This window comes from Phyllostomus discolor, chromosome 8 (genome assembly GCF_004126475.2).
Source record: "Phyllostomus discolor isolate MPI-MPIP mPhyDis1 chromosome 8, mPhyDis1.pri.v3, whole genome shotgun sequence".
Lineage (NCBI taxonomy): Eukaryota > Metazoa > Chordata > Mammalia > Chiroptera > Phyllostomidae > Phyllostomus > Phyllostomus discolor.
In genome coordinates this window covers 52,289,969-52,317,935 of record NC_040910.2, presented here as the reverse complement: position 1 = coordinate 52,317,935, position 27,967 = coordinate 52,289,969, and the positions used below count along the sequence as shown (strand labels likewise).

The window sequence follows — 27,967 nt, the reverse complement described above, 5'->3', positions numbered from 1 at the left end:
CCACCTCCCCTCCCAGGTGGGTTTGCAGTGCCATGGGCTTAGGTGAGGCCCAGCCTGAGTCTCTGCTTAGGGGACACCAGTAAGGGACAAAGAGCAGCATGTCACCAGCAGGGGGTGCTCCGGCCTAGGCCCACCCTTTCTGCAGGGTGTCCCACCTCACCAGACTATCTCTGTGGCTTCCCCCACCTAGGCTTCAGGTCGTTCCTCGACTACTTCATAGAGACGGTGCTCTTTAATTCCTGGAAACCTCTCATGCGGCGGATGGGCCTCACCGACAATGAGATCCAGGTGGCCGAAGCCCAAGCATCGCACCCTCGGGAGCAGGTCTATGAAATGCTGGTGATGTTGGTCAACAAGATGGGGCGGGCCATCTCTGTCAACACCCTGCTGGATGCCTTGGAAAGCCTGGGGCATAGGAACACGAAGGAAAAGATTCAGGACTACCTGGTGGCATCCGGGAAGTACGTCTCTGTAGAAGATGCTGCTGTTTCCTGAGGGAAGAGGATCTCTTTAGGAGACCAGAGCTTTCTTAGTTTGCCTTTTCTCCTGCAAAGGGAGGCAAAGTGGACACTAACCTGGAAGATTCAGGCAGTCCTTGTCCAGTACTTGAAGAAATTGTGTTGTCCAGAAGCCCACCATTCTTGAAGTGTTCTGGAACTTTTTCAATGTACTTACAGTAATTTTTATGAAATATTTGTTGTTTACTAAGGATGATAGTTATATGTTCACATGTGTACTAAAAGCTGTTTTAGTTGTTTTTCTTTTTCATAAATTTGCACTTTTTACTTTGTTATTTACTGTATTGTAAGATTCATCCATGTTGCTATATATCCATTTATTTATGTCTGTGATTTGCATTTTTATTATTTTTGCAGGGTGGGCCAAAGGCAGGTTCATGGTTGTGATACATGAAACACAGAGTTTACTCTGTATTACCATTTATTTATAAGATCAGTTTATTATATTCAACCCATAGCGGCTCATGTGTGTGTCTACACATGTGATTCCAATCTGTCTGACTCCAGTCCACCTGAACAGTGTTTTCTTTATTTCTTTTTTAATTTAATCTTTATTGTATTGTTTCCGTTACCATTTACTCCCCTTACATACCCCTCCCCCCAGCAATCACCACACTGTTCTCCATGTCCATGAGTCCTTTTTCCTTTTTGTGCAATCTTTCCATCCCCTAAATGCCCCCCACTAGCTACCATCCTGCTTTCCAGCTATGAGTCTGCCCCAGTTTCCTTGTTAGTTCAGTTTGTTCATTAGATCCCACATATGAGGAAACCATATGGTATTTGTCTTTCTCTGACTGGCTTATTTCGCTTAGCATAATGTTCTCCAAGTCCATCCATGCTGTCTCAAAATTCTCTTTTTTGTGGTTGGGTGTATATATCACAGCTGTTTTACCTGCTCATCTACTGATGGATACTTGGGCTGCTTCCATATCTTGGCTATTGTAAATAATGCTGCAGTGAGCACAGGAGTGCTTATGTTTTTTTGAATTAGTGCTTTGGGTTCCTTTGGATATATTCCCAGATGTAGGATCACTGGGTCAAAAGGCAGATTGATTTTTAATTTTTTAAGGTAACTCCATACAGCTTTCCACAGTGGCTGTACCAGTCTGCATTCCCACCAACAGTGCAAAAGGGTTCCCCTTTCTCCACATCCTTGCCAGCACTTGTGTGTTGATTTATTGGTGATGGCCATTCTGATAGGTGTGAGCTGATATCTCATTGAGGTTTTAATTTGCATTTTTCTGATGATTAGTGATGCTGAACATCTTTTCATATGTCTATTCAGATGGCCATCTGTGTGTCCTCTTTGGAGAAGTATCTATTCAGGTCCTCTGCCCATTCTTTAATTGGATTGTTTGTTTTTGTGGTGTTGAGTTTTGTAAGTTCTTTACACATTTTGCATATTAACCCTGTCAGCTGTATTGGTTAATATGTTCTCCCATCCTGTGGGTTGTCTTTTTATTTTGTTGATGGTTTCCTTTACCGTGAAAAAACTTTTTAGTTTGATGTAGTGCCATTTGTTTATTTTTTTCCTTTTGTTTCCTTTGTCTGGGGAGATATATTCAATACAATACTGCTATAAGCAATATCAGAGATTTTGCCACCTGTTTTCTTCTATGATTTTTATGGTCTCAGGTCTGACAGTTTAAGTCTGATCCATTTTGAATTTATTCTTGTGTTTGGTGTAAGAAAGAAGGTGGTCTAGCTTCATTTTTCTGCATGTATTTGTACAATTTTCCTCAAACCATTTATTGAATAAACTGTCTTTAGCTCATTGTTTGTGCTTGCTTCCTCTGTTGAATATTAATTGACTATAAAGGTGTGGGTTTATTTCTAGGCTGTCTATTCTGTTCCATTGATCTATGTGTCTTTTTATGCTAGTACCAGGCTGTTTTGATTACTATTGCCTTGTAGTATAGTTTGATATTAGGTAGTGTGATTCCTCCAACTTTGTTCTTTTTCAGGGTCGCTGTTGCTATGTAGGGCCTTTTGTGGTTCCATATAAATTTCGAAATATTTGTTCTATGTCTGTGAAATACATCATTAGAATCTTGATAGGAATTGCATTGAATCTATAGATTGCTTTGGGCAGTATGGACATTTTAATGATGTTAATTCTTCCTCCATGAACATGGTCTGTGCTTCTACTTATTTGTGTCTTCTATTTCTTTCTTCAGTGTCTTACAATTATCCAGGTGTAAGTCTTTTACATCCTTGGTTAGGTTTATTCCTAGATATTTTATTCTTTTTGTAGCAATTGTGAATGGGATTGTTTTTCTTAATTTCCCTTTCTGTTAGTTTGTAAAAATGCAACTGATTTCTGAATATTAATTATGTATCCTGTTACTTTGCTGAATTCATTTATCAGTTCTAGTAGTTTCTTAGTGGAATCTTTGGGGGTTCTCTATGTACAGTATCATGTCATCTACAAATCATGACAGTTTTACTTCTTACTTTCCAATTTGGATGCTTCTTATTTCTTCTTATCTGATTGCTGTGGCTAGGACTTCTAGTACTGTGTTGAATAAGAGATGAAAGCAGACATCCCTGTCTTGTTCCCGATCTTAAGGGGAGGGCTTGTAGTTTTTGCCCATTGAGTATGATGCTGGCAGTGGGTTTGTCATATTTGGCCTTTATTATGTTTAGGTATGTTCCCTGTAATCCCTCTTTGCTGAGGATATTTATCATAAATGAGTATTTGATTTTATCAAATGCTTTTTCTGCATCTATTGGTGTGATCATGTGGTTCTCATCCTTCATTTAGTTTATGTGGTGAATCACATTTACCAATTTGCAAATGTTGTACCAATTTTGCATTCCTGGAATAAATCCCACTTGATAATGATATATGATCTTTTTGATAAATTGCTGTATTTGTTTTGCTAATATTTTATTGAGGATTTTAGCATCTTTGTTCATCAAAAAGGTCATCATAGGGTTATTGGCCTATCATTTTATTTCTTTGTACTGTTTTTTATCTGGTTTTAGAATTAGATAATGGTGGCCTTGGAGTCCAGGGTAAGTGGCTACAAAGGAACTTTTGTATGTTGGCCCTTTAAGAGGCTCTCTGAGTCTCCAGTTGCCTCTCCCTGGCAGACAGAAACCTTGTGCTTTTCACAGCTGGATGTTATCTGGATTCCTTTCTGGCACTGGTGCCGTAGGTTGGGGAGCCTAGCTTGGTGTTTAGACCCCACACACTTCTCAGGAGAAACCCCCCAACTGCTGACATATCCATTCCAGAAGGAATATCCCTTCCAGCTTCTGCCCATGGGAGCAGAGCTAGCTCTCTTGCACCTCCTCTGCATTCCCTACCACGTTCATTGTGGTGAAGTGGTTTCTTCTGTCTGTCGTTGGCTTAAGGCTTCTCTCCAGCTAGGGTCGAGTTGGTTGTTAAGGATAATTTCTCTACAATTTAGCTGTAATTCCAGAATGGTCCTGGGAGGCGGTTAGTGTAGCTTCCATGAACTGCTCTGCCATCCTGGATCTCCTCCTCGTGTTTTCACCTAGTGGTCCCTCCAGTCCCTTTCTGAACTCACAGCCTGCAGTCCATGTATAACTCATGTCCCTCCCTGCTGTGAGTGACTAAAGTTGTCATTCAGCTATTAAAGGACACCTCGTATTCTAGGTTTTGAATGTTAATAAAGCTGCTGTATATTTTTACATATTTTATATCCATAATTGTTTTTTATGAGGATGTATGTTTTTCCCACCAGTTAGCTAAACACACTGGGGCATATGGTAACACTCTGCTTAACTTCACAAGAATCTGGCAAGATGTCTTCTTAAGAGGGTCTACCATTTGTATTCCCATCAGCAATGAATAAGCTTTTGTGTTGTTTCATATCCTCACTAGCAATTGGTATTGTTAGTTTTTGATATTTAGCCATTTTATTTATTTTTAAAAAATTTTTATTTATTATTTAATTGAGAGGGGAAGGGAAGGAGAAAAAGAGGGAGCGAAATATCAGTCAGGTTGCCTCTTGTCTGTGCCCCAACCGGGGCCTGAACCCAAAGCCCAGGCATGTGCCCTGACCGAGACCCAAACCAGTAACGTTTTACTTTTTGGAACAATGCCCCACCCACTGAGCCACATCAGTCAGGGTGGTGTTTAGCCACTTTAATAGATGAGTGGGGTATCTCCTTGGTGTTTTAAATTTGATTATCCCTAATGTATGGTGCATAAACTTTTCCATTAATTGCTCAGTATTGTGAAATTTATATGTGCTTATTTACATGTTACTTATTAGGGTATCTACTTATATTTATTTTAATTTGGGGAGTGTGTTTTTTTATTGTGGAGTTTTACCAGTTCTTTGAATATTTTGCATATAAACCTTTCTTTGGATTACCAAACTCTAAGTTTCCCACTATGACTTTTACAATTTTGCATTTTATATTTAAGGTAATAAATGATTTTGAGTTGATTCATATCTAAGTCACAAAGTTTGTGTCTTTGTTAGTTTATTTCCTTGTGGTCATCATTTGTTGGTCCTGACTAGACTAAAAGACTATCTTTTCTGTATAGAAGTGCCTTTATTTCTTTGACCAAGGTCAAGTTGTCTCTATTTGCATAGGTCTATTCGTGGATTCTATTCTGTTCCATTTGTCTGCGTGCCTGTTCATTTTAAACTATCGTGCTTTCTTGATTGTAGCTTTATAATAAATTGGGAAGTGTGGGTTCATCAACTTGTTTTTCATCAGAACTGTGTAAATTACTCATTGTTTAGAACTAGTTTGTTATCCACAAAATAACTTGCTGACATTTTTATTGGGATTTTACTGGATCTTTAGATCAGTTTAGGAAGAATTGACATCATAATACTATTGTGGCAGGAAAAGAAAACTCCAAAAGTTTCTTATGCTCTGTAACTGTAACACTTGCAAAATTTCACACAGGACTGTAAAAGCAGACAAGTCGTAACCAAAGCAACCGCCAGTTACTCAAGGTCGTACACAGACTCCCATGATAAGCTCCTGTGCTCTGTAGCTTCTGCAAATTCCTCCTGCGTTTTCCCTTTGTCTCCCATATAAGGTAGCTGGACCTAACTTCCGCATTCAGCTTCTGTAACCTTGCTTCGCCACGTAGGTAGGGAGCCCGGGACTATTTAAACCCCAGGAGAGTGAGGATCGGTGCTCGGAGGATTTGGATGTTAACCACCCCCTCTGGGCCCCCGGGTAATAAAGTTTGTGCTTCGTTATCTCCCCGCGTGTGGGTGGATTTTCCACAACACTATGGTGACTTTTGATCATAAACAAGGAATATATCTCACTTTATTTTTCTTTGTAGAGTGTTCTATATTTTTTCATTAGGAAGATTACTTCATATGGTAGTTCTTTTATTTTTTGATGAACCTCTATGTTGTTTTCCATAGTCGTTGCACCAATTTACATTCTACCTACAGTGTACAAGATTCCCTTTTCTTTACATTCTGACACTTGTCATTTCTTGTCTTGTTGATGGTAGCCATTTTAACAGGTGTGAGGTGACATCTCATTGTGGGTTTGATTGGCATTTTCCTTGTGTTGAGTGGTTTTGAGCATCTTTCCATACACCTGTTGGCCATCCCTATGTCTTCCTTGGAAAAACTGTCTTCGGGACTGGCCATATTTTAGTTGGATTGTTTTGTGGAATTTTTGGTTTTTGCTGTTGAGTTCTTTGAATGAGTTCTTTGTATTTTTCAGTGTTAGCTCCTTACCAGATATATGATTTGCAACTATTTTCCCCACTGAGTAGTTTTTGTTTTTATTTTGTTGGGTTTTTTTTTTTTTTTTTTTTCTGTGCAGAAGTTTGTTAGTTTGATGTAGTCCCACTTACTGGTTCCCTTGTTTATTTTTGCTTTCGTTCCCTTTGCTTTTGGTGTCAGACTCAGAAAACCATCAGCCAGACCTTGCAAGCAGCTTACCGCCTGTGTTCTCTTCTAGGGATTTTACAGTTTCAGATTGTTACATTCAAGTCTTTAATCCATTTTGAGTTAATTTTTTTGTGTCAAGTGTAAGATGGTGGTCCATTTCCATTCTTTTGCATGTGGCTGTCAGTTTTCCATTAATTAGAGACCTTCCTTTCCCCATTGTATATTTTTGGCTCCTTCATTTTAATTTAACCAACCATAGTGTGTGGCCTTTAAATATATTCTTATATTCAGTTTGCTAATATTTTATTGAAGATTTTTGCATACTTATCAGAGATGTCGGTCTACAATTTTGAGCTGTGTCACTTCCTGTTGTCTGTGAATCGGAGGCCCAAAACTGCCTTTTTTGGAGGATAGATTCCCTATGTGAGGAGCTTAGTGCCTCTGGCAGCATCTGACTTCTGCATGAAATACAAATATTCTTAAATACTGTGAGCATTGAGCCTAGAATGACTGATACGTTAGAGTTTTGTTCTTGTATCATTTTCTCTTTTTAAAATACTTTGTAACCACTCTAGCCCTCCTTCCGCCACACCCTCCTTAGTATTTACTCTAGTCACATTAGGATCCAGTGATGGAGGTGGCAGTTCTCAGTGGTTCGGGGCTTTACAGTCCCAAAGGTGTGTGTATTGTCTTATTTCAAGACTGGTGTGGCTCAGCCTGACCTAGATGTGCCTGAACATTTAGGCATGTTCAAAGCTTAGTGTTCTGGTGGGGGTGGGGGGCCTCCATGGCCTCTGTGCTTACTCACCTCTCCCACTTGCCTCCAAGGTCCTGCCCTGAGGCCTCTCCCATTCCTGAGAAACACAGGCGTTTCCTGCCTTCGCTGTTCCTTCTGTGCAGGACGCTCTGTCTTCAGATGAAAATATGACTGAATGGCTTCTTCCCAATCAGGTTTCAGCTCAGGTGTCTCTTCCTCAGGGAACTTGAGCGTCCCACCTAAAGTATTAGCCTTATCAGTGTTTGTCGTGTTTATGCATTCAGAGAGTCAGCTTCCCGAGTGGAAGCTGTTTTTTGTTTTACATTCCATTCAAATAGCACCTGCTACACAGTAGGCATTACAATTATTCATTACTGGTTATTTTTTCACACTTTTCTGCAGTGGAAGGTGCTACCTTTGAAGAGTTTGTTGGAAATAATGCAAGGAAAGACATTAGGTACAAAATACTCATGTATTTATGAACTCATGACCAAATTAAATATGAAACCTTATATAAAAAGAGGTGTGTGTGTGTGTGTGTTCCCCCCATCCTTGCACTCCCCTCATGAACAGCTGAGTGCAGGGCTGTGTATTCTCATGGGGGACATGCCCCTTCCCCTCCTGTGATGCCATCAGGCTTGCCCCACATGGGTGGGTCTTCAGCCATGGATTTCTAAGAGTCAGGTTCATGGGGGACTGGAATTAGAGCCCCTCCACCCTCCCTCCCACCTGGGAGAGGGACCCCAGGCCCAGCCTGGCTCCCCACAGCCTTCCCAGGGGTGTCTCTGGGTTGGTTACACCTGGTCCTACTGGGCTCCTGCCTGGGACAGCCCAGCTCTGACAGAGCAACTGGGAAGGGGCAGTGGGTCCCAGACCGGTGAGTTGGTTCTGGTTGCTGGGGCGGATCTGCAGTCTCCTGTGAGCTTCCTGCACCTGCTGGGCCACCTGCACTTTCCCTCCCCACTGGCCTTTCTGCATCCTTGTGAGTGGGCCAGATGGCTCAGCCTTGCAAGTTCATGGACACCCATTCCCCACCCTTGGACTTTAGGCCTGGGCTCTCCCTCTCACCTAGCGTTCCTGGGAGTTCCTGTGGCTCCTCCTCTGTTTCCTTCCCCAGAGCAAAGGTGCTGGGTGCAAAGCCATTCTCACCCTACAAGGCAAAACCCCTCTTCCACCACTACCCCTCCAGCCTTCCTAGGGGCCGCAGACTGCAAGCTCTGCCAATGGAGGCTGGCAGCCAGTAGAGGGCAGCACGAGTCAGGCATACCCACCAGCCACCCTAGAGAACTTGGAGGGGATGCGGCGCAGCCCAGAAGTCAGCTCAGACAGCATGGGCCCCAGCTGCTGTAGGCTCGCATGCCCTGCCACCTCCTGCTTCTAGTTTTGACGACAGCTTACCCTCAAATCTCTAGGGCTTGGCACCACTAACTTCTTACAGGGGTGTCCTTCATTTCTAGGTGTGTTCTCTCCTACACCTTAAGCCCCACTCAATGGTGGAACCCATGCTGGAGCCTTGAGACCACAGCCAGTCCCTCTTTCTCAGGCCAGGTGACTCCACGGCTCTGAGCCCAGGAGCTGTGTCTGCAGCTCCACCCTCATCAGAGGCACTGTCCTTTGAGTGTAAAAGCCTGTGGGAGTAAAATAGGATCAGAGTAGAAATGGGAAGTGGGTCCATTGTGGCCCAGCTTTCCCCCACATGGCTGGAGGCTGCTGCCCCCATTCTCCGGTCCATCCTCTCTTCCCCCATCCCCGAGGGATTGCAGAGCTGCTCCTGCTCAGGTCTCCCTTAGCTCCTCTCCTTCTATCCCAAACCAGCACCAAGTAAGGTCCTGTCCTGTGATCCTTCATCACTGAGATTCCTATTCCCAAGTATGTGACCTTCCAGACCTTTGACCCCGGCCCCAAACCTCCCTCCACAACATCCCCACCCTGTGGGGTCACCTCTGAAGGGATCAGGGTAACCAGGTTCTCACATGGGCAACAGGAGCCACCTAATGCCATGTCCGAACCCCAGGGCCACGCCTTCCCTCCCATCCCCCAGCTCTGATCCCAGCAGGCAGTAGGCATGGGACCTGTGCTGCCCCCCAGAGTGTGTTAGCAGGCCAGGGAGTCCCCAGGCACCGCTGGTGACCAAGTCCCTTCCTGAAAGGCACTGGAATCAATTCTATAATTGTAATCTTTTGTCTCATCAACATGGGGGACCCTGTTGGGTTTGATACAAATGTAAGCCATACAGGGAACGGGGGTCTTTCTCTGTTCTTCCTTCTTTGAGGGGTTAGAGGCTAAAGTGTTTCTGTTGGTGATTTTGTTTGTTGCTTTTTTTCCTTTTGCTAATTTTGTCCCACCCCATAAGCCGTGCTAACTAGAGGCAGGGAGCTGAGCCCAGAGGAGCACAGGATTGCTACATCCGGCCACCACCCCCTACCTTCTCTCCCCCTGCCCCAGCTGTTTCCTCTGGGTCCCACTTCAGAGTGGGGAAGGAGAGGGGAGGGAGGGGTTTCTCACTGCAACAGGAGGCTCTGCTCCTAGGCCTGGAGCCCTGAACTCCAGCAGGCTCTGCCAGGCCTACGCAGACAGCGCCCACAGGCAGAGGGCAAGCCTTCCGCTAGGCTCTGAAGGCTTAATGTCTGCCCTGACTGCCCCAGTGGGGATCTGAGCAGGCTCCATGTGGAAATGCCCACAAAACATGTGCAACCCTCTGGTCCACTGGTGGGAAATCATGGCCTTTAGGGGCGGAACCCTCCCTGCCACTGCCACTCCCTGGGAGGGGCCACCTCTGCAGACCACAGCTCCAGTGGCTGGAAGTTTTCCCTCTGACTCCAGGGCTCTCCAGAGACAAGATGCCAGTGCTCTCAGCTCTTCCCTGCTCCCCCTCCCAGGACTGTCCCCTGCCCTGCTTCAGAAGTGGGCACCCCTGCAGGGGTCCCAGCTCTGATTCACAAGGCCCCGCCCCTCTCTTGCTGAGCTATGTTGGCTGGTGAGAACAGCTCCGCCCTCAGGGTCCTGGTTAAGTGGGTGCCCTTGTCCCTGGAAGGCAGAGGGGGTGATGCAGAGAGCAGAGGGGCAAGGCAGGTGGGCACAACAGCAGCAGGGTCAGAAGAGGGTGGCAGCATCTCAGACTACAGCCGAGGAGGAAGATGGGGACGACGAGGAGGCCGCAGAAGAGGACGGTGAGGAGGGACTGTTCCAGAACAGCCACCGCCGCTTGGGCTGCCGCTTCAGGTGGAGATAGTCCTCCTTCTCACGCTCCTTCCGGGCCCGCTGATAGTGATCTTCCTCCTTCAAGTACCACACAGGAGGCCACCGGTGCTTCTCAAAGTACTCCTGGTTTTCTGAAGCAGAACACACGGGGCTTGGTGAGAAGGCAGGCCGGAGAAGGGGCTAGAGGAGCACTGGGATGTGGAGGTGCCTAGGGACACCCTCCCCCACCCCGATGCCCGGGGACCCGCGGCCTTCTGTCAGCAAGGAGCACACCCCAGCCCCTGGGGCCCAGGGCTAAGCCCCTGCCTTCCCAGAGTCCCCAGTCTGGCTGCAGAGCTCCCTAAAGAAAGTCCCCTGGGACGGTCTCAGTGGGAGACAAAGGATGGGGGGGGGCAGGTGTGCGAGGCCGAGGCCAGGGCGGGCAGTCTCTGCCAGAGCTGACATTCTGAGTAGAAGGGGACAAGGGGCTTCAGGAGAGCAGGAGGGTCAGACCAGGAGGGCTAGAGGCTGAGGGATCTGGACAGATAGGGAAAGGTGTGGGAGGCCACAGGCGGAAGTTTGGAACCAGGGGAGTGAAGTAAGTGATTGGGCTGTGCTTTGGAAAGAAAACACTAGAAGGTTGGAAAGGAGGGAATGGGGTGAGAGGACGGGTAGGGCACACCGACAAGCGGGAAGCAAGGAGCAGGGTCCAGGCAGAGAGGAGGGTGCCCAGTGATGGCCTCAAGGACACTGAGTGACAGAAACTCTGGGACGCCAGGGACATCTCTCCCTGGTGCCCTTGAGCTTCTTTTGAGCCCCGGGACCTGACACATCAATCAAGCAGAGGCAGAGTCCTCGGGACCTCAGAGGCTGCCCAGATCTGAGTGTCTAGGCTGTGACTTGTGCCCAGGCCAAGGCTGTGAAACAGTGCAGCGGGTCACGAGCAGCATTCAAAACAATTTATGTATTTTTCTGTCACAATGTAAAATTTTAGCCCTGGCTGGTGTGGCTTAGTGGATTGAGCGCCAGCCTGCGAACCAAAGGGTAGCCAGTTCAATTCCCAGTCAGGGCACATGCCTGGGATGCGGGCCAGGTCCCCAATAGGGGGTGTGTGAGAGTCAACCACACACTGATGTTTCTCTCCTTCTTTTTTCCTTCCATTGTCCTCTCTCTAAAAACAAATGAACAAAATCTAAAAAAATAATAAAATTGTAGTTCCTACTGTGGAGTCCTGCCCAAAAAGTCTGAAAAAATACCTGTAGTTCAACACCCTCTTTATACCTGGGAGAGACAGAAGCCCAGAGAGGTGGAGAGTTGCAACAGGTCCCCAGATACTCTGCCCGCCACACCGGCACTGTGCCTGCGCCCCTCTGCCTGGCTGGATGCAGCTCTGCAGGCCACTTCCCACCTGCAAGGTCAAGCTGGGCCCAAGGGTCTTAGGCAGCTACCAGCTGCCCTGGGGTCAAATTGGAGATTTGGCCCCAAGTGGAGGCCCCTTCAGTGTGAAGAAGGGATCAGCAGGTCCTGCTGGGGATGCTCACCTGGGGACATGGCCTTCATGTCTCGGGGGAACTTGCGGCACACGTTGTTGTAATTGGTGCAGATGTGGTGGAGACACCAGTCCGCCAACTGGTACGCACAGTGGAACTGGGGAGACACGGACGGGCGGGGTCAGCACAGGCAGCTACAGTTGCTGTCACAGCTAAAGCTTCATGGGACTGGCTCTCGGCACTGCTGCTGCCACCACCCTTAGCCTCTGTCCTGTGCCAGCATCCAAGGAAGTCCCTAGGCCTCCGTGGTGGCCTCCTTCGGTGCCCACCCTCCTCAGATCTTACCCCAGGGGCAGTTCTTTCCCTGAGGAGTCAAAGCAGTCTGCTCTCAGGTGCTGACAACCAGGCTCAGAGCTGATTTCCCTGGGTGCCTGCAAGACTCCCATCTGCCATGCTTACCTCCCTGAGCTAACCCTTTAATGGTAGAATCTCTGACACCCTCAGGGCTGGTGTGGGAGATTTTGCTGTGTTTATATAGGAATTAGGAAGCAGCCAACTAATTTTGGATGGGGAATCCTCAGTGTTCCTTAAATGACCTCAGGCAGGCAGCAACACAGTCTATACAGGAGACTGGGGCTGCCCCCCACCCACCCCCACCCTGGGGTTGCCTGAAGTCTCAGTCCTTCCACCCCCACTCTCCTGGAGGTTAGCCCCTCCTATGGGCGTGTAGGGTGTATCCTCTGGCCTGGAGGCTGACAGGGACTCTACCCAATCAGGAAACTGAGTCTGACATGGGGTCTCCTTCCCACCCACCACCTCACCACCCCTCCCCATCTGCAGCCAGTAGGCAGAGCCCAGAGTTGAGACTGGTGGAGAGATTCTTTCCCCTACCATCCTACCTGAGCCAGTTCCAGGAACACAAGGACATCCCCATCAATGTCCACCATCATCTGAGTTGCCTCCATCAGCCCGGTCACTGTGTACTGCTCTGTGACACACACAGCCAGAAATCAGCAGAGGGACCACGTGCATGGATGTGTGTGCACCTATCCCCCCAGCAAGGACCTACTGCAGAGCAAAGAGAGGTCGAGGCCCAGGCCAAGGCCAAGGCCAAGGGCAAGTCCCAACAGGCCCAGGAAAAGCCACAGGCGATTTAAGTCTGCCCCCACCAGTGATGAAACCGGCGGGAGAGCAAGACTTCCCCAGTGAAGTAGGGTGGGAAGTTAAGGAGAAGGTTAGTATTGTTAAGAGGATGTCACAGGACTTTCAAGCTACACTCGAAGGACCAAACAGCCTGAGAGGCAGGATGACAGCCCCAATGCAGCCAGCGCGGTGAGCCACTGAGGCTGCCAGGGGAGAGTGTGAAGCTTGGGTGTGCTGAGAACTATGACTTAGCACTACGGATGAGACCTAGTTGTTTGTATTAATTCACATTTATAACAAATTGTGTGCTAATGTTGCATTTTAAGTTAAAGTGTTTATACTGAAGTAAACACTTTTCATTCTGAATTTTAACAGTACCAGTATAAACTCCGTGGTGTTTTATATTTAGAAATATAAATATATTTCCCAACTCAGTCCATGGGAAAGGCCTCAACAGAACAGCCATTGCAGCGCAAGGTGCACCCTCGGCACACAGATGGCAGCCTCCAGGGGTCACCTCGGCTGCCAGAGACCAGGACTCTGGGGAGAAACAGCCCAGTCCAGGTCGGGGGCAGGGGACGGACACCATGAACCCGGAACATCTTGTCACTCCATAGGACCAGGAGCACAGACACTGGAGACAACTTGAAGAGACTTCTACTGGTGAAAGGTTCAGGAAGTATTTGAGTTTCAATAAGGATAATTACAAATATCTGAAATGGATTGAGTTCAAATCTAAGGGTTCATAATAATGCTTAAAAAACAACACTCCTGGCTGCCATAGCTCAGTGGATTGAGCACCAGCCTGAGAACCAAAGCATCGCAGGTTCGATTCCCAGTCAGGGCACATGCCTGGGTTGCGGGCCAGGTCCCCAGTGGGGGCCACATGAGAGGCAACCACACATTGATGTTTCTCTCTCTCTCTTTCTCCCTCCCTTCACCTCTCTAAAAATAAATAAATAAAATCTTAAAAACAACAACAACTAATTGTTCACCCTCTAAGGATGATAGGAAACCGATTTATCTTGAAATCTGGTAAATGAAAGACTCAAGCGTTCACCTGTCTTTCCTATATGAATTATACCACTGGTTAACCGAACAGTAGGAGAGGGGAGATTTTTCTCTTTTTAGAAGTATTCCAGCAGATAAGGAAGGAATGATTGAATTGGAGTATTATCATTTCACAACACCTAATAAATTCATGGACCCAGGCAATGATACTCAATGGCTGACAACATCATGGAAAGAGAGAAAAGCAGACAATCTCTGCTTCTGGATGCAAACGAAAACCTGCGAAGTAGTTGTCTCACCAAAAAGAAGTTGACTGTGAAGGAGGCTTAGCCCGACAGCCAGATCACAGGGAACACGGCGCACTACAGGGGTACAGTAAGCTGAAGTCTAGATTTTCTACAATAAATTGGTGGATTTTTTCCAACAAATAACTGCAAGGGGAAAAAATGTTTTAACAAACAAGGTGCCCTTAGATTAAGGGTGTCAAACTCATTTTCACCGGGGGTCACATCAGCCTCATGGTTGCCTTCAAAGGGCCAAGTATAACTTTAGGACTGTATAAATGTAACTACTCCTTAACTGTTAACGAGTTGAAATTACATTCTGCCCTATGAAAGTCACCGCAAGGTTGATATGGCCCCCAGTGAAATGAGTTTGATACCCCTTAGATGAAAAGAAACTTAAAAGGTATATAACAAATAGTCCGGGCCAGCGTGGCTCAGTTGGTTGGTCAATGTCCTAAAAAGCGAAAGGTTGCTGGTTCAATTCCCACTTAGGGCCCATGCCTGGGTTGTGGGTTTGGTTCCCTATTGGGGCATGTAAGAGAGGCAACTGGTCAATATTTCTCTTCCCCTCTTTCTTCATCCCTTCCCCTAGCTCTAAAAATAAACAAATTCTTTAAAAAAGTATATAAAAAATAAAACCATGCTATAGTGTTTAAAACAAGGAAGTGAGGTCATAATAAGCACCCCCCAAAGAGTGGTAACTCTGGGAGGAGGGGAGGCGGCAACTGGGAAGGGCAGGTGGAGGGCTGCTGGTGTGGTCAGAAGGTTCTAGCTCCTGATATGATCATTCTGCTTCATAATAATTCATTAAGCTGAACATATATATATTTGTTCTATTTAACAACAAAGTTTTAAGCTTGAATTTATAACTTCAGAGAAAGCATATCTCACCAAACGCAAAGCACACCAACTATAGCACACACAGCATTTCCTGCTGGTCCTTGAGGAGGTACATGCAACATGTTTGTGTGTGTGGTTTCTGGTGTGCATAGACCATTTCATGGAAGAAGTCATTCAACATTATTTCCTATGAGCCTTTTCGTGTATCAGGACCATTTAACATTTTCAGTGGCAACCTTGTGAAAATTACCCACGCGTGCTTAACCAATAGTGCCTGTTTGGCTTGCCTGATTGCCTGCCTGATGAAATAGACTTATAAAGCATCTTCATACACTTTTTCCTTGAATCATTTCTAAAGTTGAATTTGACTCTTGGTCTAAGAGTTTGGGGAACTTTAGGTACTCAGGGAAGATGCACACTTCTCACGGACAGCAGGGGTGACGCACTGCCATGGCTGTGACCTTCAGAAGCCCCTCTCTTGCTGTGCCCTCAGCTGGGGTCCCTGGATGCCCTCTGCAGGCTCAGCCCTTAACATTCAGTTCTGATCGCTAATTTCTGCCTTCTTCCTATGATCAAGCCCCACCTTGTAACCATTTCTCATCATAACACTGAAGTTTCCCTCATAGCTTAGTCCCAAGCTTGATCATCTGCCCAAGGGCCCAGCAGCTCTGACACTGAACCTCAGCCCAGTATCACAGGCCCTGCTTTCTGCCTGGCCACAGACCCGACCCTGATACCAACATCAACACAGATGCCAACACCAATGCCATGCAAAGCCAGTTCCAACATCATGAGCAGCTGCTGTCTGCCTGCATCACTGGCTCCAGACCCTCTCAGCCCCTGGGACCCAAGCGGCCTGCCTCCCTTCCTGCCTCCACCCCTGCTCCACCCGAGGGCCCCTAAGGCTGGTCCCTTCTCGAAGTGAACTCCAGCTCTCACAATCTGTTCAAGGAATTGGGAGTGGCAGGTCAACGTTCATTGTCTGTTTCTGGAAGAAGGGAGAGAAAATGAAAGTGGGAGAGAAGGAAGAGGAAGAGAAAAGGGAGAAGAAGAAGAAGAAAAAGGAAAGCAACACAGAACAACAAATAAAGCAGATTTATATGACGAAACAAAACAAAAAAGGAAAGGAAGGAGGACCAAAGTGTAGACACATGAATTATGTTCTGTTCTTTCTGACTTCTTAGGCTTGCCTGGGTGGAGAAGCCACACTCGTAGGAACACCAGACCTTGTGAGCTACAGAAGACCACTCTGCCGAGCCGTAATCACCTTTGAGATGGCCTACAGGTAAGTCCATCGAACATCTCTCGCACACATACCCGTTCACCTCTGTGTCCTCACCCAACCTCCAATACGCATCCACATGCTCACCTTACATAGACGGGTCCCTTGGTGCTAGCGGTGAGAGAAATGACCTCTCCTGGGGGCTCCCCTGACTTCTACCCCCGAGAGGTCTGAGCACTCGGGTTAATTACCTGTGAGGGCAACCAGGTGCGGCAGGCAGAGGCGGTTAGCCAGGATGATGAGCTTCATGTCGTCCAGGTCGGGGCTGGAAGTGAACATGCCCGTGTACAGGTACTCCAGCACGGCCCGCATGCAGCTCTTGCTTGTGTGAGGGAACACCACCTGTGGGGCACAGCAGCCTGAGGTGAGGTCGGCTTAGGGAAGGGTCACTCAGCTCCAAGAAACTCAGAAAGCCCACAAGGCCTGCATAGCTGTCCCCATTCCCAATCAGACAGCCACCTCTGTGCTGCCCTTGTACCTGCTGAGGAAAAGTCCCCCAAAGGCCTGTCTCCCAGAGTGACAACCTGTGCTAAGCCCATCGGTTGGCAGCAGCAGTGAGCGTCGCCCTAAGAGCCTTTTAAAAGACCTGGATTCTCACTGGCGTCCTTCCAAAGCCATTCTGGTAGGGAGGGGGCTTGAAGGAGTCCTTCAGGTCACTGAACCTACACCCTGCCCCCTCCCCCACCCCACTGGGCTCTGCAGGGAGTGGCACAAATGGGCTACAGAACAAGCAAGCCAACATCGGCTGGCTTCTGGAAGCTGCTACGAGGAGCCTCAGGGACCTCCTCAGAGCAGTGCTGCTACAAAGCTGCTTTCTCATTAGCTGCAAATCTCTCAGGCTGCACTGGGAGTCGGGCAGAGCTGTGAGCTGCTTCTATGGTGCTGAGAAGTGCGCAGGGCTGGCGAGCCCCTGGGGCTTCGCAGTCCCTAGTCTCCCACTTGGCATATCCCAGTCCCACTCCCACTTCAAGGATCAGAGACCGACCCAAATCTCAAGCCTTCACTTAGCCTTTCTTCCAGAAGGGCTTCCTTCCCAGAAATTCTAGGACATCCCTGTCTGGTGTGACACAGGGACTATTCTGCATTGTTCCTAGTCCAGTCTTTCATTCAGCACACACTGAGGGACTGGTGCTGGTGGAGAGGGCACTTGGCGAAAGTAAAGACGTAGTCCCTGAACTCAAGACACCACAGACCAGCTGGGAAAACTGTGTGTGGACCCTCGGCACCTCAAGCAGCTGCACAAAGTAGTGCCCTGTTAGCTGCGAGGCCGAGTGATGGGCAACTCATGCTGCAGAAGCTCAGAGAACAAGGAGCACACCCAGGGCCCGGCCTGGGTCCCTCTGCTCAGCTGGGAGAATGCAAGGGAGAGAACAGACTTCAGAGAGTGTTTCTAAGGACACAGTGAGAGGCCCCTTCCAACTCTGCTGCCATTCTGTGCCTGAGGGCAGCTGGCGTGGCTGTTGGGAAACGGGAAGGTGACCACATGAAGCATTTCTTTTTATTTTCTGTATTTTGATGCTTTGACCTCTGTTGGCTTGCTGACCCTGGAGGGTCCTCCTCTCCCAGGGCTAGCCAACTACTAGAGACAGTTAAAGAAACCCCCTGAGAGAGGGCGCACCTTTGTTTCGCAAACCAGCCAATCCAGAATGCTCATCCCCACCACTTCTTTCATCAGCTCTCATTCCTAGCCACGGTCCCCCTACCCCAATCACCCCAGGCACCAGGCAACTAAGGGCAGTGCCTGTGCCCCAGAGCCCACTGAACTTATTCAAACCAGCCAGTCTAAAACCTCACCCTGCCTCCTCCTCCCCTTCCTTCTCAAGGAACTACACTAAAGGCTGTTGCCTACAGTTCTCCCTGCACCCTGTCTCCTGACGCACCCTGCCCTGGTGCCTCTGTCTGTACTCCCCCCACCCTCATTGTGGGTCCCCTTGCTTATTAGATCTGGGGGTATAAACAGGTACCTTTTCAATGGCAATTTCCTCCTGATCGGTTGTCATGCTCACCATGCCTCAGTGACGGGTTCAGCCTGGGACACACTGAGCTTTTTTCTAGCTGTTTTGCATGTGTCAGGGAGAAAGCAAGGTACAACGTAGACAGCCAAGGAATCAAAGGTCCTAAGTTCAAGCCCTAGCCTCTCCTTCCTACTTATACAACTCTGCACGAGTCATTAACTTTTCAGGGCCTCACTTCCCTCACGTATGAAGTGGGAATGCTGACCCTGTCGAGGAGTCACAGGTGAGATGACAGGAGATAATGTACTAAAAGTGCTTTCTCAACTGTAGGGTTAAGCTGTCACTCTGATTCCCAGTCCCGGTGTACTGTACAACCCTCGGCTCCGGAACCACCTCATAAACTTCCCTGTGGCCCATCACTCTCTGGTTAACACCCAGTGAGTCCTGAAGAACGCACCATGAAATGACATGATGTCTCATATGCAAAGAGCACAGGTCTCTCTCCCCACCCCCTACCCAGCCTTACCTCCCTGGTGGAACTCTCCACAAAGGGCCCCCCAAACATGGCGGCCATCCAGTCGCAGCTAGAAATCAACAGGGGCTTGTGGGCGCTGATGGTGCCGTCATCCAGGATGAAGGTCACATCTGTCCAGGAGGAAATAGGCATCACGTAAGGACGTGTGAAAGGAGGTGGGACTGCCCGCCCCCAGGGTCAACAGTGTGCCCAGACAGCATGCCTGCACTCCAAAGCCCTGAGCTGGGGAGCGGCTGTGATGCACTCTCAGGCTCTAGGCGGAGCCAACACACCTCCGGACCCCAGCACCACATGCTCATCAGACCAACCTGGGCTCCTCCAGAGGCTGCAGGGAGGGTATGGCCCTGCCTTCCCGCTGAGTCCCTAAGCACACTCCCTACCTGAGAAGGTGCCCTTAGCCAAGCACTCCTTAACCCGGTTGGTCCGGCGGACGTGGAAGGCCTTGGTGATCTCCTGGTTCATGAAGGCCTCATTGTTGAGGATGTTGGCCACCATCATGCGGAGGTCGAAGACCTCGAGCAGCTCTGCGATGTGGGCAATGTGCATGAGGTCCCGCTCCTTCTCGTCAAGCTCCCCAGTGTACAGGTACTTGAGAACAGCCCGGAAGGGCCCCGGCTGGATGGAATTGTCCATTTTTACCACCACCATCAGTCTGGATTTGTAGGTCAGTGGATCTTCTGCCATCTCCTCCTGGATGCTTATGAAAGCTCGGCTCCAGGAAGACAGCACTCGACCCCTCCCCGGCAGGTACCCGGTGCCATTGCCCCGTAAGATGCCGTCGCTGGTTGAGGCCCGGAGCCCAGCCGGGCCGGAGCCCCCACCGTCCTCCACGCTCTCGCACACGTCAAAGCTGGCGGCGCGAAGCAGGAAGTCCCGGCCATGGTGGTGGTGGTGGTGGTGGTGGTGTTGATCGGGGTGAGCGCGGTGGTCCTCTGGGCGGGAGACCCCTGGCCCCGAGGGGCCCCCCAGCTCTCCCTCACTCAGGTCCATGAGGAACAGGTCGTAGAACTTGGAGGAGGAGGTGGAGAGGTAGATCTTGTGGGCAAAGATGCGCACCCGGTCCTGCAGCACCAGGATGACGTCCGCGCACAGCGGGTCCTCCAGGAGGTGGGCGGGGCACTCCTCACTGCTGGAGGGGGGCTCGGGCACCACGATGATGGGGGGAGGGGGCTTGGGGGGCAGGAAGGGTGCCTGCAGCAGAGGCCGCTGCACGTTGCGGAGGTGGGACTTCCAGAACTGCAGATGGCGGCGGGAGATGAGTGCTGCGCGGATGGCATTGTCAAAGACGTCCTTGATGCCGAACTGGGCCACCACGCTGGTCTCGTAGTAGGGGATGCCCAGCTCCTTGGCCACCTCCCGACCCTTCTCCGGGGGAAGGATCTCATTGGGCTTGATGGGCCTGGACATTCAAGGGGGCAAAGCAATGTCACGTTGCTGGGGGAGAACAGGGGCAGGGAGAGGCAGCTCGCTAGGGCCCACTGTTCTTCACCAGACTGGGGGTGGGGCCTACGTCCCAGGCCCCACTCCTGCCCTGCTCAATTCCAATGAATCTCTGCCCTTTCTGCCTGGTCTGACCGAATCCTACCAGTCCTTCAAGGCCTACCTCTAATCCTCTCTTCTTCCAGGAAGCTTTCTGTATCTGTCAGGCCCTGGTGATTTCTCCAGCTCAGAGCAGTGTTAGCACTAACTAGCTCTCTGGTAGTCAGCATGCAACTTTCCACATTGGTTGCTAACATGTTCTCCTATTAAGTTTATCTCCCAGCAAGATTATAAACCCCTTCCATGCAAAGACTGCCTCTCCTCTCTCCTCTCCTCATGCTGCTTAGTCCACCAAGCCGACACAGTGTGTAACATGAATGAACAGATAAATGAATGGATAAGACAGGTGGCAGGAATAAAAGACAGAACACTCTTATTGATTCTCTATGTGGACTTGCTTCAAAGGGAGGGAGAGGTGTAAGGCTGAGGGGAATTCCCTCGGGGCTGAGCACGGCGCCAGGGAGACACATGTCCCCTCCCTCTGCCTTCCCCCTTGCCCCTTCCTAGGCACCAGCTTCGCTACCTAGCCAAGGGTCGCCTGGCCCTATTGACGGCCTCCAGGTCAGCGTAGCGCAGGTCCAGCTGGCAGCCCACCAGGATGACAGGTGCTCGGGGGCAGAAGTGCTTGATCTCTGGGTACCACATGGTCTTGACATGGTGGAGCGAATTAGGGTTGGCAATGGAGAAGCACAGGACCACCACGTCAGACCTGGGGATGGGAGAGTGTCGTTAGGCGCGGAGGGAGCTAGCGGCAGGTCACTTGCCCCTGGAACAAGGGAGAAGGGGCATTCACACCCCACCCCTACACGACAGTCCCACACCTGTCACATGATCTGCTTTTATGGTCTTTCCCAAAATGTATAACGACAGTCCCTCTACCTTGTATACCTCTAATTTAGTGTTTTAGAGCCTCCAAAGACTCTCGTTTTGACCTCATGGCTACCCTGTTAGAAATTACCATTTTTACTATCCCGAGGCTGAGAAAAGTCATCTTGGAACAGTTCTCCTAATAGCCCAAAGTCCCAGAGCTGGTGGGCTGCAGGGCTAGCACTGACCCGGGCCTCCTGACTCCAAGTCTGCTCCTCTCACCCCCCCGCTGCCTGCCCCGGGAGGACCTGCCTATCCTGTCTGCTCCACTCCTTCCTGCCCATCCAAATGTCTCAGAGGTGCTCTGTTCCTGGGGAAAGCAGGGAACATCCACGCCTTGGCTCCCTTCAGGCATCAGAGTCTTCCCTACCTCCCATAAGCAAAGCGACGGTCTTTGTGGTGGTCTCCAAAGGTGTCCCAGAGGCGCAGGGAGACGCTGACATCATCTACCACATCCCGGGAGCGTTCCAGAACCTTCGGGGGCAGGGAGAGCATCAGAACTCAAAGGCATGCATCCTTGGGGCCCCTATGTGTCAGCTCAGGGGGGTGACAGCTCACGCCCAAGGGTCCCAGGCAGCAAGGGGGGTGGAGGGACAGAGTTAGCACAAGGCTTCTGTCCAGGTGCCGTTGCTATAGACTCAGTAATAAGGGTATCCTCCAAGCTGGCCAGGAGGAAGGAGACTCCAAAAGGGCAGCTGGGCATGGGTGTGGAAGGGATCCCTCAGGGAGCCTGCCCTTGTTTCCAGCTTTACCTGCAAATCACCTGTTTACCAGCCTCTGACCTTCTGGAATCAGTCAGCAGATCCTTTCCTTCTCTCAGCTCTCATCTCTCCAAATCCCCAGCCCCACCGGCTAGTGCTCCCCATTACAGGGGCTGTGACTGCACAAGACACTGTTCCCCAGGCATCAGGTTAGCCATGCAAACCCCCCCCCACCCCCACTGGGGCAGGCTCCCCTCAGCCCTCTCCCCAGGGGCTCCTTCCTCTTCAGCTGCCCCACTCTACCCCCAGGGGGCTTCTCTGAGCTCAGCACAGGCTAGGGTTGGAAACACCAAGCAAAGGATTGGGAAGAAGCCCAGAGGCATGGTGTGGGCCCCAACCCAGTGGCCTTGCCACCTTACCTCCTGGCACACCCGATACTGGTCGATGGCCCAAACTGTGGGCACATGGGTGGCAAGTAGCTGGTACTGGGTGAGGGTGGCATTGCAGGCCCGCGCACAGATGAGCCTGGTCTTGCCCACGGCGTTGTCCCCCACCACAACGCACTTGATGGTCTCTACGTTTGGCCTTTCATAATCCATGTCAGAATCCATTAATTGGGACCTGAGGGAGAGGAGAGAAATAGTCAAGACGGCCAGCACACCAGCTCCCAGAGGGTGAGGACCAGCGGCTCTCCACTCCCAGCATTTGAGCAGGGGCGAGGAGAAGGGAGTGGGCAGCTTTTCTGGGCAGTAGCTCTGCAGGGGCCCAAGAAGCCTTTGCACCAGATGAACCACTTGTCTCCCTATGGTTGCCACCATCCTCCAACTGGGCTTCTGGGTGGAGGGAGCCGAGGTCCGTGACAGAACCGCAGGTAGAGCCTGCTGCCCGGGGCCTGTCCCCTCTCCCCCAGGAAGAGGAGCGTCTGCCCGGGAAGCTCACTCATCATCCACTCTCCTCCCGCCAGCAGGGCTGTGGCAGCAGAACAAACAGCTGAGAGAAGCAGAGTCAGGGCCAGGTCCCCACCCCTTCCCAGCATGCCTGAGGGCAGGGCCACTTTAAAATTTAATGGACCTGTCAGAGCCGGGAGGCACCTCTCCTGGCTTCCACCTTCATCTCTGTCCAGCTCTGGGGGAGGATTTCCAAGCCCCCAGCCCCCTTTATGGAGATGCCAGAGTTTTCCTCCCAAACTCTCTGGGTGGAGAGGCTTCTGGGTGCACCTGAGCAGCCCACCAGCCTCCACTCCTGCCTCTGGGTTTGTCACGTGGCTTGTGTGGCGGGCTCACTCAGCTGCAGGCCCAGGTTGGACAGAGAGGTGGGGGTAACTGTGGGCCTTGCCACCCCCTACCTTGGCGTGCCCTCCCAGCATCCTGCATTGAGCCTCAGGGACAGCAAGCCACACCCCTGTCTGCACCTGCCATTCCTAGGGAGGAGGACTGTCAGGCTGGCAGCCCCCGGCCACCTGACACTCCTAGAAAGACACCCCCCAAAATGGCTGGGAGGGGAATGGGCTTCGGTGGGGAAGGAGCACAGGGTCAGAAACGGGCCTGTGTTTCTGGGCAAATGCTTGCCTCAGCTTCCTTCTGTGTTGGGTAGAGAGGAAGTGGTGTGTCCACTCCCCAAGGGATAGCTCAAATGAACAAAGAGAAGGATCTTCTATGTAATCAAATGTCATGTCAGTGTTTAAAAAGCTGTCATCGAGAGGCCCCTCGGCTTGAGGGGGCTTTTGCTGGCAGCCCCCCTGCTGGCATCCACTCTCTTGGAAGTTGGGGCAAGGCAGGCATTATTAGGAAGCATTGTTATCAGACCTTTGTTCATCAGGGTCATTGGCCTGCCCCTGCTCACATGTGCTGTGTGCATGAAATCCACTGAGGGCTGCAGCAACCTGGAGAAATCCTTCCTAGGCCAAGGAAGGAGACGTCCTAGAGGCTAACCAGGTGCCCTCACTGCTGAACCATCCAGCCTGTGAGCCAGGCCACCAGCAGCAACGGCAGCTCCTTTCCTGCCGGGCTGTAACTGGATGCCAGCATGCAGGAATGCGGAGCTGAAATATCCAAGTAACGATGGCAACTGGGATTTGCGCAAGTGGATGCATCTCAGCAACCTAAGCAAAAAGTGCAGCAAGGACTTCTCAATGAGACAAGTGCCTCCTCCTCCTTGGAATTTTACAGGATCTGGACCTCGAACAACAGGGGTCTCCATGCAGGTCCCTCCCCAGTTTCCAGGGTAACTGTCTGCATCATTCCTCTCCTTCTTCTACCCTTCCTCACTCTCCCCAGCAGGCCACCTTTACTCTAAAACCCACTGGCCAAGAAAACTTCTTTCTCAAATTTAGACTCTAGTGGCAGGCAGAAGGGGGGTGATGGGGAGGAATGGAGAAGAACGTCAGTTCTTAGGCCCAGGAGTATCTTGATGGCAGGGAGGATGCCAGAACAGCAGGGCAGTGCTGGTCCAAGATCAGCAAGTTTATGATTAAAATGCTCACGCGCAAGTGCATAGGAAGGTGATGTGGTTCCATAGGGTAGCACTGATGCTGTGGCTACCAGCCTCCCAGCAGGTCATGTTCCTGTTCTTTGTCCAAACTTTTTATATCAATCCCCTCAAGACTCAATTTCCCCTTTCAAACCCCATGACGATAAAGATCCTCACCATTTGCAATACAAAGGCAGTGTACTCTTCACAGAATATGTAATTGAGACTCAAAAGCACTTGAGTTTAAATTGTCTTATGGGCCCTGGATGGTATGGCTCAGTGGATTGAGTGCTGGCCTGCAAACCAAAAGGTCACCAGTTTGGTTCCCAGTCAGGGCACATGCCTGGGCTGCAGGCCAGGTCCCCAGTTGGGGGCATGCAAGAGGCAACTGGCAACCAACTGACGTTTCTCTCACACAACAATATTTCTCTCTCTGTCTCCCTCCCTCCCCCTCTCTCTAAAAATAAATAAATAAAATTTTAAATAAGTAGATAAATAAATTGCATTATGCATCCTTAGGCGAGTGACACACTATGTGAGTTTAGATACCAGACATGCTGGGTACCGCTCAGACTGGATGGCTCCTCCCCATCCTTCCCCTTCCTCCGTTTTCATCATTCTTTACCTCTCCACCCCTGTCCCAACTGCCTGAGTGGTAAAGTTCACTGTCATATCTAGGAAAGGGCAAATCACTTCACTTCTCCAGGCATCAGTCTGGCCTTCTGGAAAATGGGTACGAGGGCTTTGAAAGTAAGTCTTTTGAATCTTGGTGAATTTGTGCCAAGACAGGCTGGGCTGAAAGGAGGTCTTTGCCTTCTTATGTAATGCGGGATTATATAATGCTAGATTACATATCTATATGTGTAATTATACCACTCTTTAAGATACAGCCTGGCCCAATTAAGCCAGCAGAACTCTTAGTCTCATCAGCTCTGTCTCAAACAAAGACCCTGTACTGCAGGTAGCATGCCAACCTAACAATAATGTAATTTTTGCTCTAAAATATTTCTATTTTACTGTACATCGATGATGTATGATGATAGAGTCCACTCAATGAGCTTCTCAACTTCCCCTTTCCTTCTGGCACTCTCTCCTTCAACGACTAGACTTTTCTGTACAACTGCCTCATCCCCATGCCTTCTGAGGCTCCTGAGTAACCTCCATAAACTACAGCTTCCTTGCCACCCTTCCCCGGGGCATCACAACCCACAATTCACTCCTCTCCTTCAGTGACCCCAGAGTCACTAGATGTTCCCTCCCCACCCTGTCCCATGATCCCTATTCCCTCACTGCTCTCCTAGCTCTTTGTACTCAGGACAGACCAAAAGGCAAGATGTGCTCAGATTAGCTACAACCCTCACCAGCTCAGTCCCACCCCCATACCCCTACACACACTCTTTAGCAGAGCCCAGAAAAAGCCCCCCTTTCCCTCCCACAGCTGATAGGAGGCTTGTTCATCTGTGGCTGCCCCAGTCTGGTTGTCAAGGAAACAGAATCTCCCTGGGAGCCTGGCTTGTCTCCTAGCAACCAATATCCCACACCTCACATCTTACAAAATGCAAAAGGGAGGAATATCCTAAAAATTAAGGTAAAAATAAGGAAGGATAGATGGGAAGGGTGGATCAGGGGGAGACGAACAGAGAGGGTGGCCTTGGAATTAAAGGAGGCTCTCACGGGAGTGTCGCTGACAGAATAATATGGAGGAGGATGGAGCAATGAATTCCCGGGAAGATACAGTGGGCAGCAAGGCCCAAAGGGATTTTGAATGACCATATTAATAAAAATGCAAGCCTAACACGGACTAAGCTTTCTCAGATACTAACAACCGCTAAGCTTTCTCCCAGTAGTTTGCCAGAACTCAGATACACAGACTGCAATTGAATTGGGTTGAAAGAAACACCTCTGGAATGTCCAGCAAAACACCCCAAACCCGTTGATTTTTAACGGAAACATTTCAACTACTCCGGACCTTTGTTTCTGACACGTTGCTCTGCACGCACACACAAAATAAAAATAATTTTAAAGAGGAAAGGGGAAGGCCTCGACACGCCAAAGCAATCAAGTCGTCGTCCTTTCCCTAGAAAAACCCAGAGATGAGTCCCCCGCCACTCGAGCAGCCGAAACTATAGCCGGGGGAAGAGTCGGAGCCGAGGGGAAGTCAGGAGGGGTGCAGACAGGGCCAGGAGGGCGCAGGAGGGCGAAACGGCGCGTTCCCAGAGGCTGCCTGCAACCCAGCATAATAGAAATTAATCATTTACTTACACCACTACATGTGACGGGGTGATTTCTAGTGTAAGGAACACATTTCTTCCTGCTAAGCACGCTCATTTTAGTGAAATGTCTGGGGTCACTCGCGCCTGCAAGTTAGGACGATGCCGGCGCCGCCGAGCTGCTGGTGGTGGTGGTGGTGGAGGTGCTGCTGCTGCTGCTGCTGCTACAAGCTCCCGGCCCGGGCGCGTTAGATCAGAAACTCCGACTGAGCAGCCCAGGTAGGACGGCGGGCCGGGAGCGGCCGCGCGCGCGACACTGCAGCCATCGCCTCTTCCGGATCAGCATCTCCCCGCGCCCCGGGCGCCCAATGTCATGGAGGCGCGCCGGAGCCCGGCTGCGCGCGGCCGCTCCGACCTCCAGCTGCCGGGCCGCGCTGTAGCCGCGGGTCCTGGGCTGCGCAGGCTGGAGGCGGCGCGCTGTAGCGAAGATGGGGGCGAGGCTGCCACTGCTTTGCCCTGCCCGCTCCGAAGGCTCTGCAGCCTAGACGCCTACCGCTGCAGTCCCCAAGACCGCTCGCGACCTCCTTTCATTCACAAAAAAAGGAAAGGGGTGGGGGGGGAAGGGAGAGAGAGAAAAAAAGGGAGAGAAAGGGGAGTTGATGAATCGCACCAGACTGCTGCGTAACAGGCACCGCCCACCGCGGCGCGCGGTTGGTGGGAAGGGGTCAGGGGCGGGGAAAGAGAGGGATTGGGAGCCCCGGAGGCCCTACCCCCCGGCCCCGCCCCTTGGCTCCTCTCAGAGCCCCCGTTTCCACTCCCAGAGGCACGCGGCGAAGGGGGGCATCTCGGCTCGCCACCTGTGCTGGGTGCGTCCCTTTATCCGGCGAGGCGCAAAATCTCGCTGGACTCCCACGGGGTTTGCCCCTTCGCTCCGGGAAGCTGACAAAGAACTCCGAGAGGTACCCTAGTCATCCCTGGAAGGAATGCGGGTTAGGAGAGGGGAACACGACCCTTTTACGTTGTCCCTTAAACCCAGGCCTCCACTACTTGCTCACGGGGGAGGGAGACAGCGTTTCCATACAAGCCCTCTGCGTTTCTAACCACGACACGTGGGAGTTTTCCCGGCGCCGAGAGTCTGCCTCTCTGTAACACCACCCTGCGGCAGCAGCCTGTGCCTCACACTGCCATGGCCCTTAGTGAGTTTCATGGTGGGGCCCAGTGCCACCTGCACCTGTTTCTCATCTAAGCCGTCTCTCCCTCCCTCCAGCAGTTTCCACTTCCATCCCACCCCCATCCCATTGCCACCTGCAATTCACCAGTGGGCTCTCTGTCTC

The 27,967-nt window shown here is 50.5% G+C and overlaps 2 protein-coding genes across 2 annotated transcripts in view; one reads left to right on the top strand and one right to left on the bottom strand.

The window, feature by feature from the left end:
* Nucleotides 1-796, top strand: part of LOC114503748 (tumor necrosis factor receptor superfamily member 10A-like) — a 35,873-nt gene extending 35,077 nt beyond the window's left edge. Inside the window, exon 9 of the mRNA XM_036034497.1 lies at nucleotides 191-796. Coding sequence (XP_035890390.1) covers nucleotides 191-495 — 305 coding nt within the window. The 3' untranslated portion in view covers nucleotides 496-796. The remainder of the gene's footprint in view (nucleotides 1-190) is intronic.
* Nucleotides 797-9,451: 8,655 nt separating this feature from the next.
* On the bottom strand, nucleotides 9,452-27,057 carry RHOBTB2 (Rho related BTB domain containing 2). The gene is made up of 10 exons (XM_028519712.2): nucleotides 26,686-27,057; nucleotides 22,374-22,575; nucleotides 21,624-21,727; nucleotides 20,910-21,095; nucleotides 19,228-20,246; nucleotides 18,839-18,957; nucleotides 16,549-16,699; nucleotides 12,697-12,785; nucleotides 11,849-11,954; nucleotides 9,452-10,459 (listed from the first exon to the last, which is right to left on the bottom strand). Exons 2-10 carry the CDS (start codon nucleotides 22,563-22,565, stop codon nucleotides 10,242-10,244), a joined length of 2,184 nt encoding a protein of 727 aa, XP_028375513.1. The 5' UTR covers nucleotides 22,566-22,575; nucleotides 26,686-27,057; the 3' UTR covers nucleotides 9,452-10,241.
* Between the last annotated feature and the right edge of the window lie 910 nt (nucleotides 27,058-27,967).

Bases quoted from the DNA above. Each gene is read 5' to 3' on its own strand.
- RHOBTB2 (XM_028519712.2), bottom strand. From the start codon at position 22,565: ATGGATTCTGACATGGATTATGAAAGGCCAAACGTAGAGACCATCAAG. The intron at 12,786-16,548 runs GTAATTAACCCG...TGTGTGTCACAG, and splicing joins GCACCTGGTTGCCCTCACAG to AGCAGTACACAGTGACCGGG. The intron at 10,460-11,848 runs GTGAGCATCCCC...GTTCTGCTTCAG, and splicing joins CATGAAGGCCATGTCCCCAG to AAAACCAGGAGTACTTTGAG.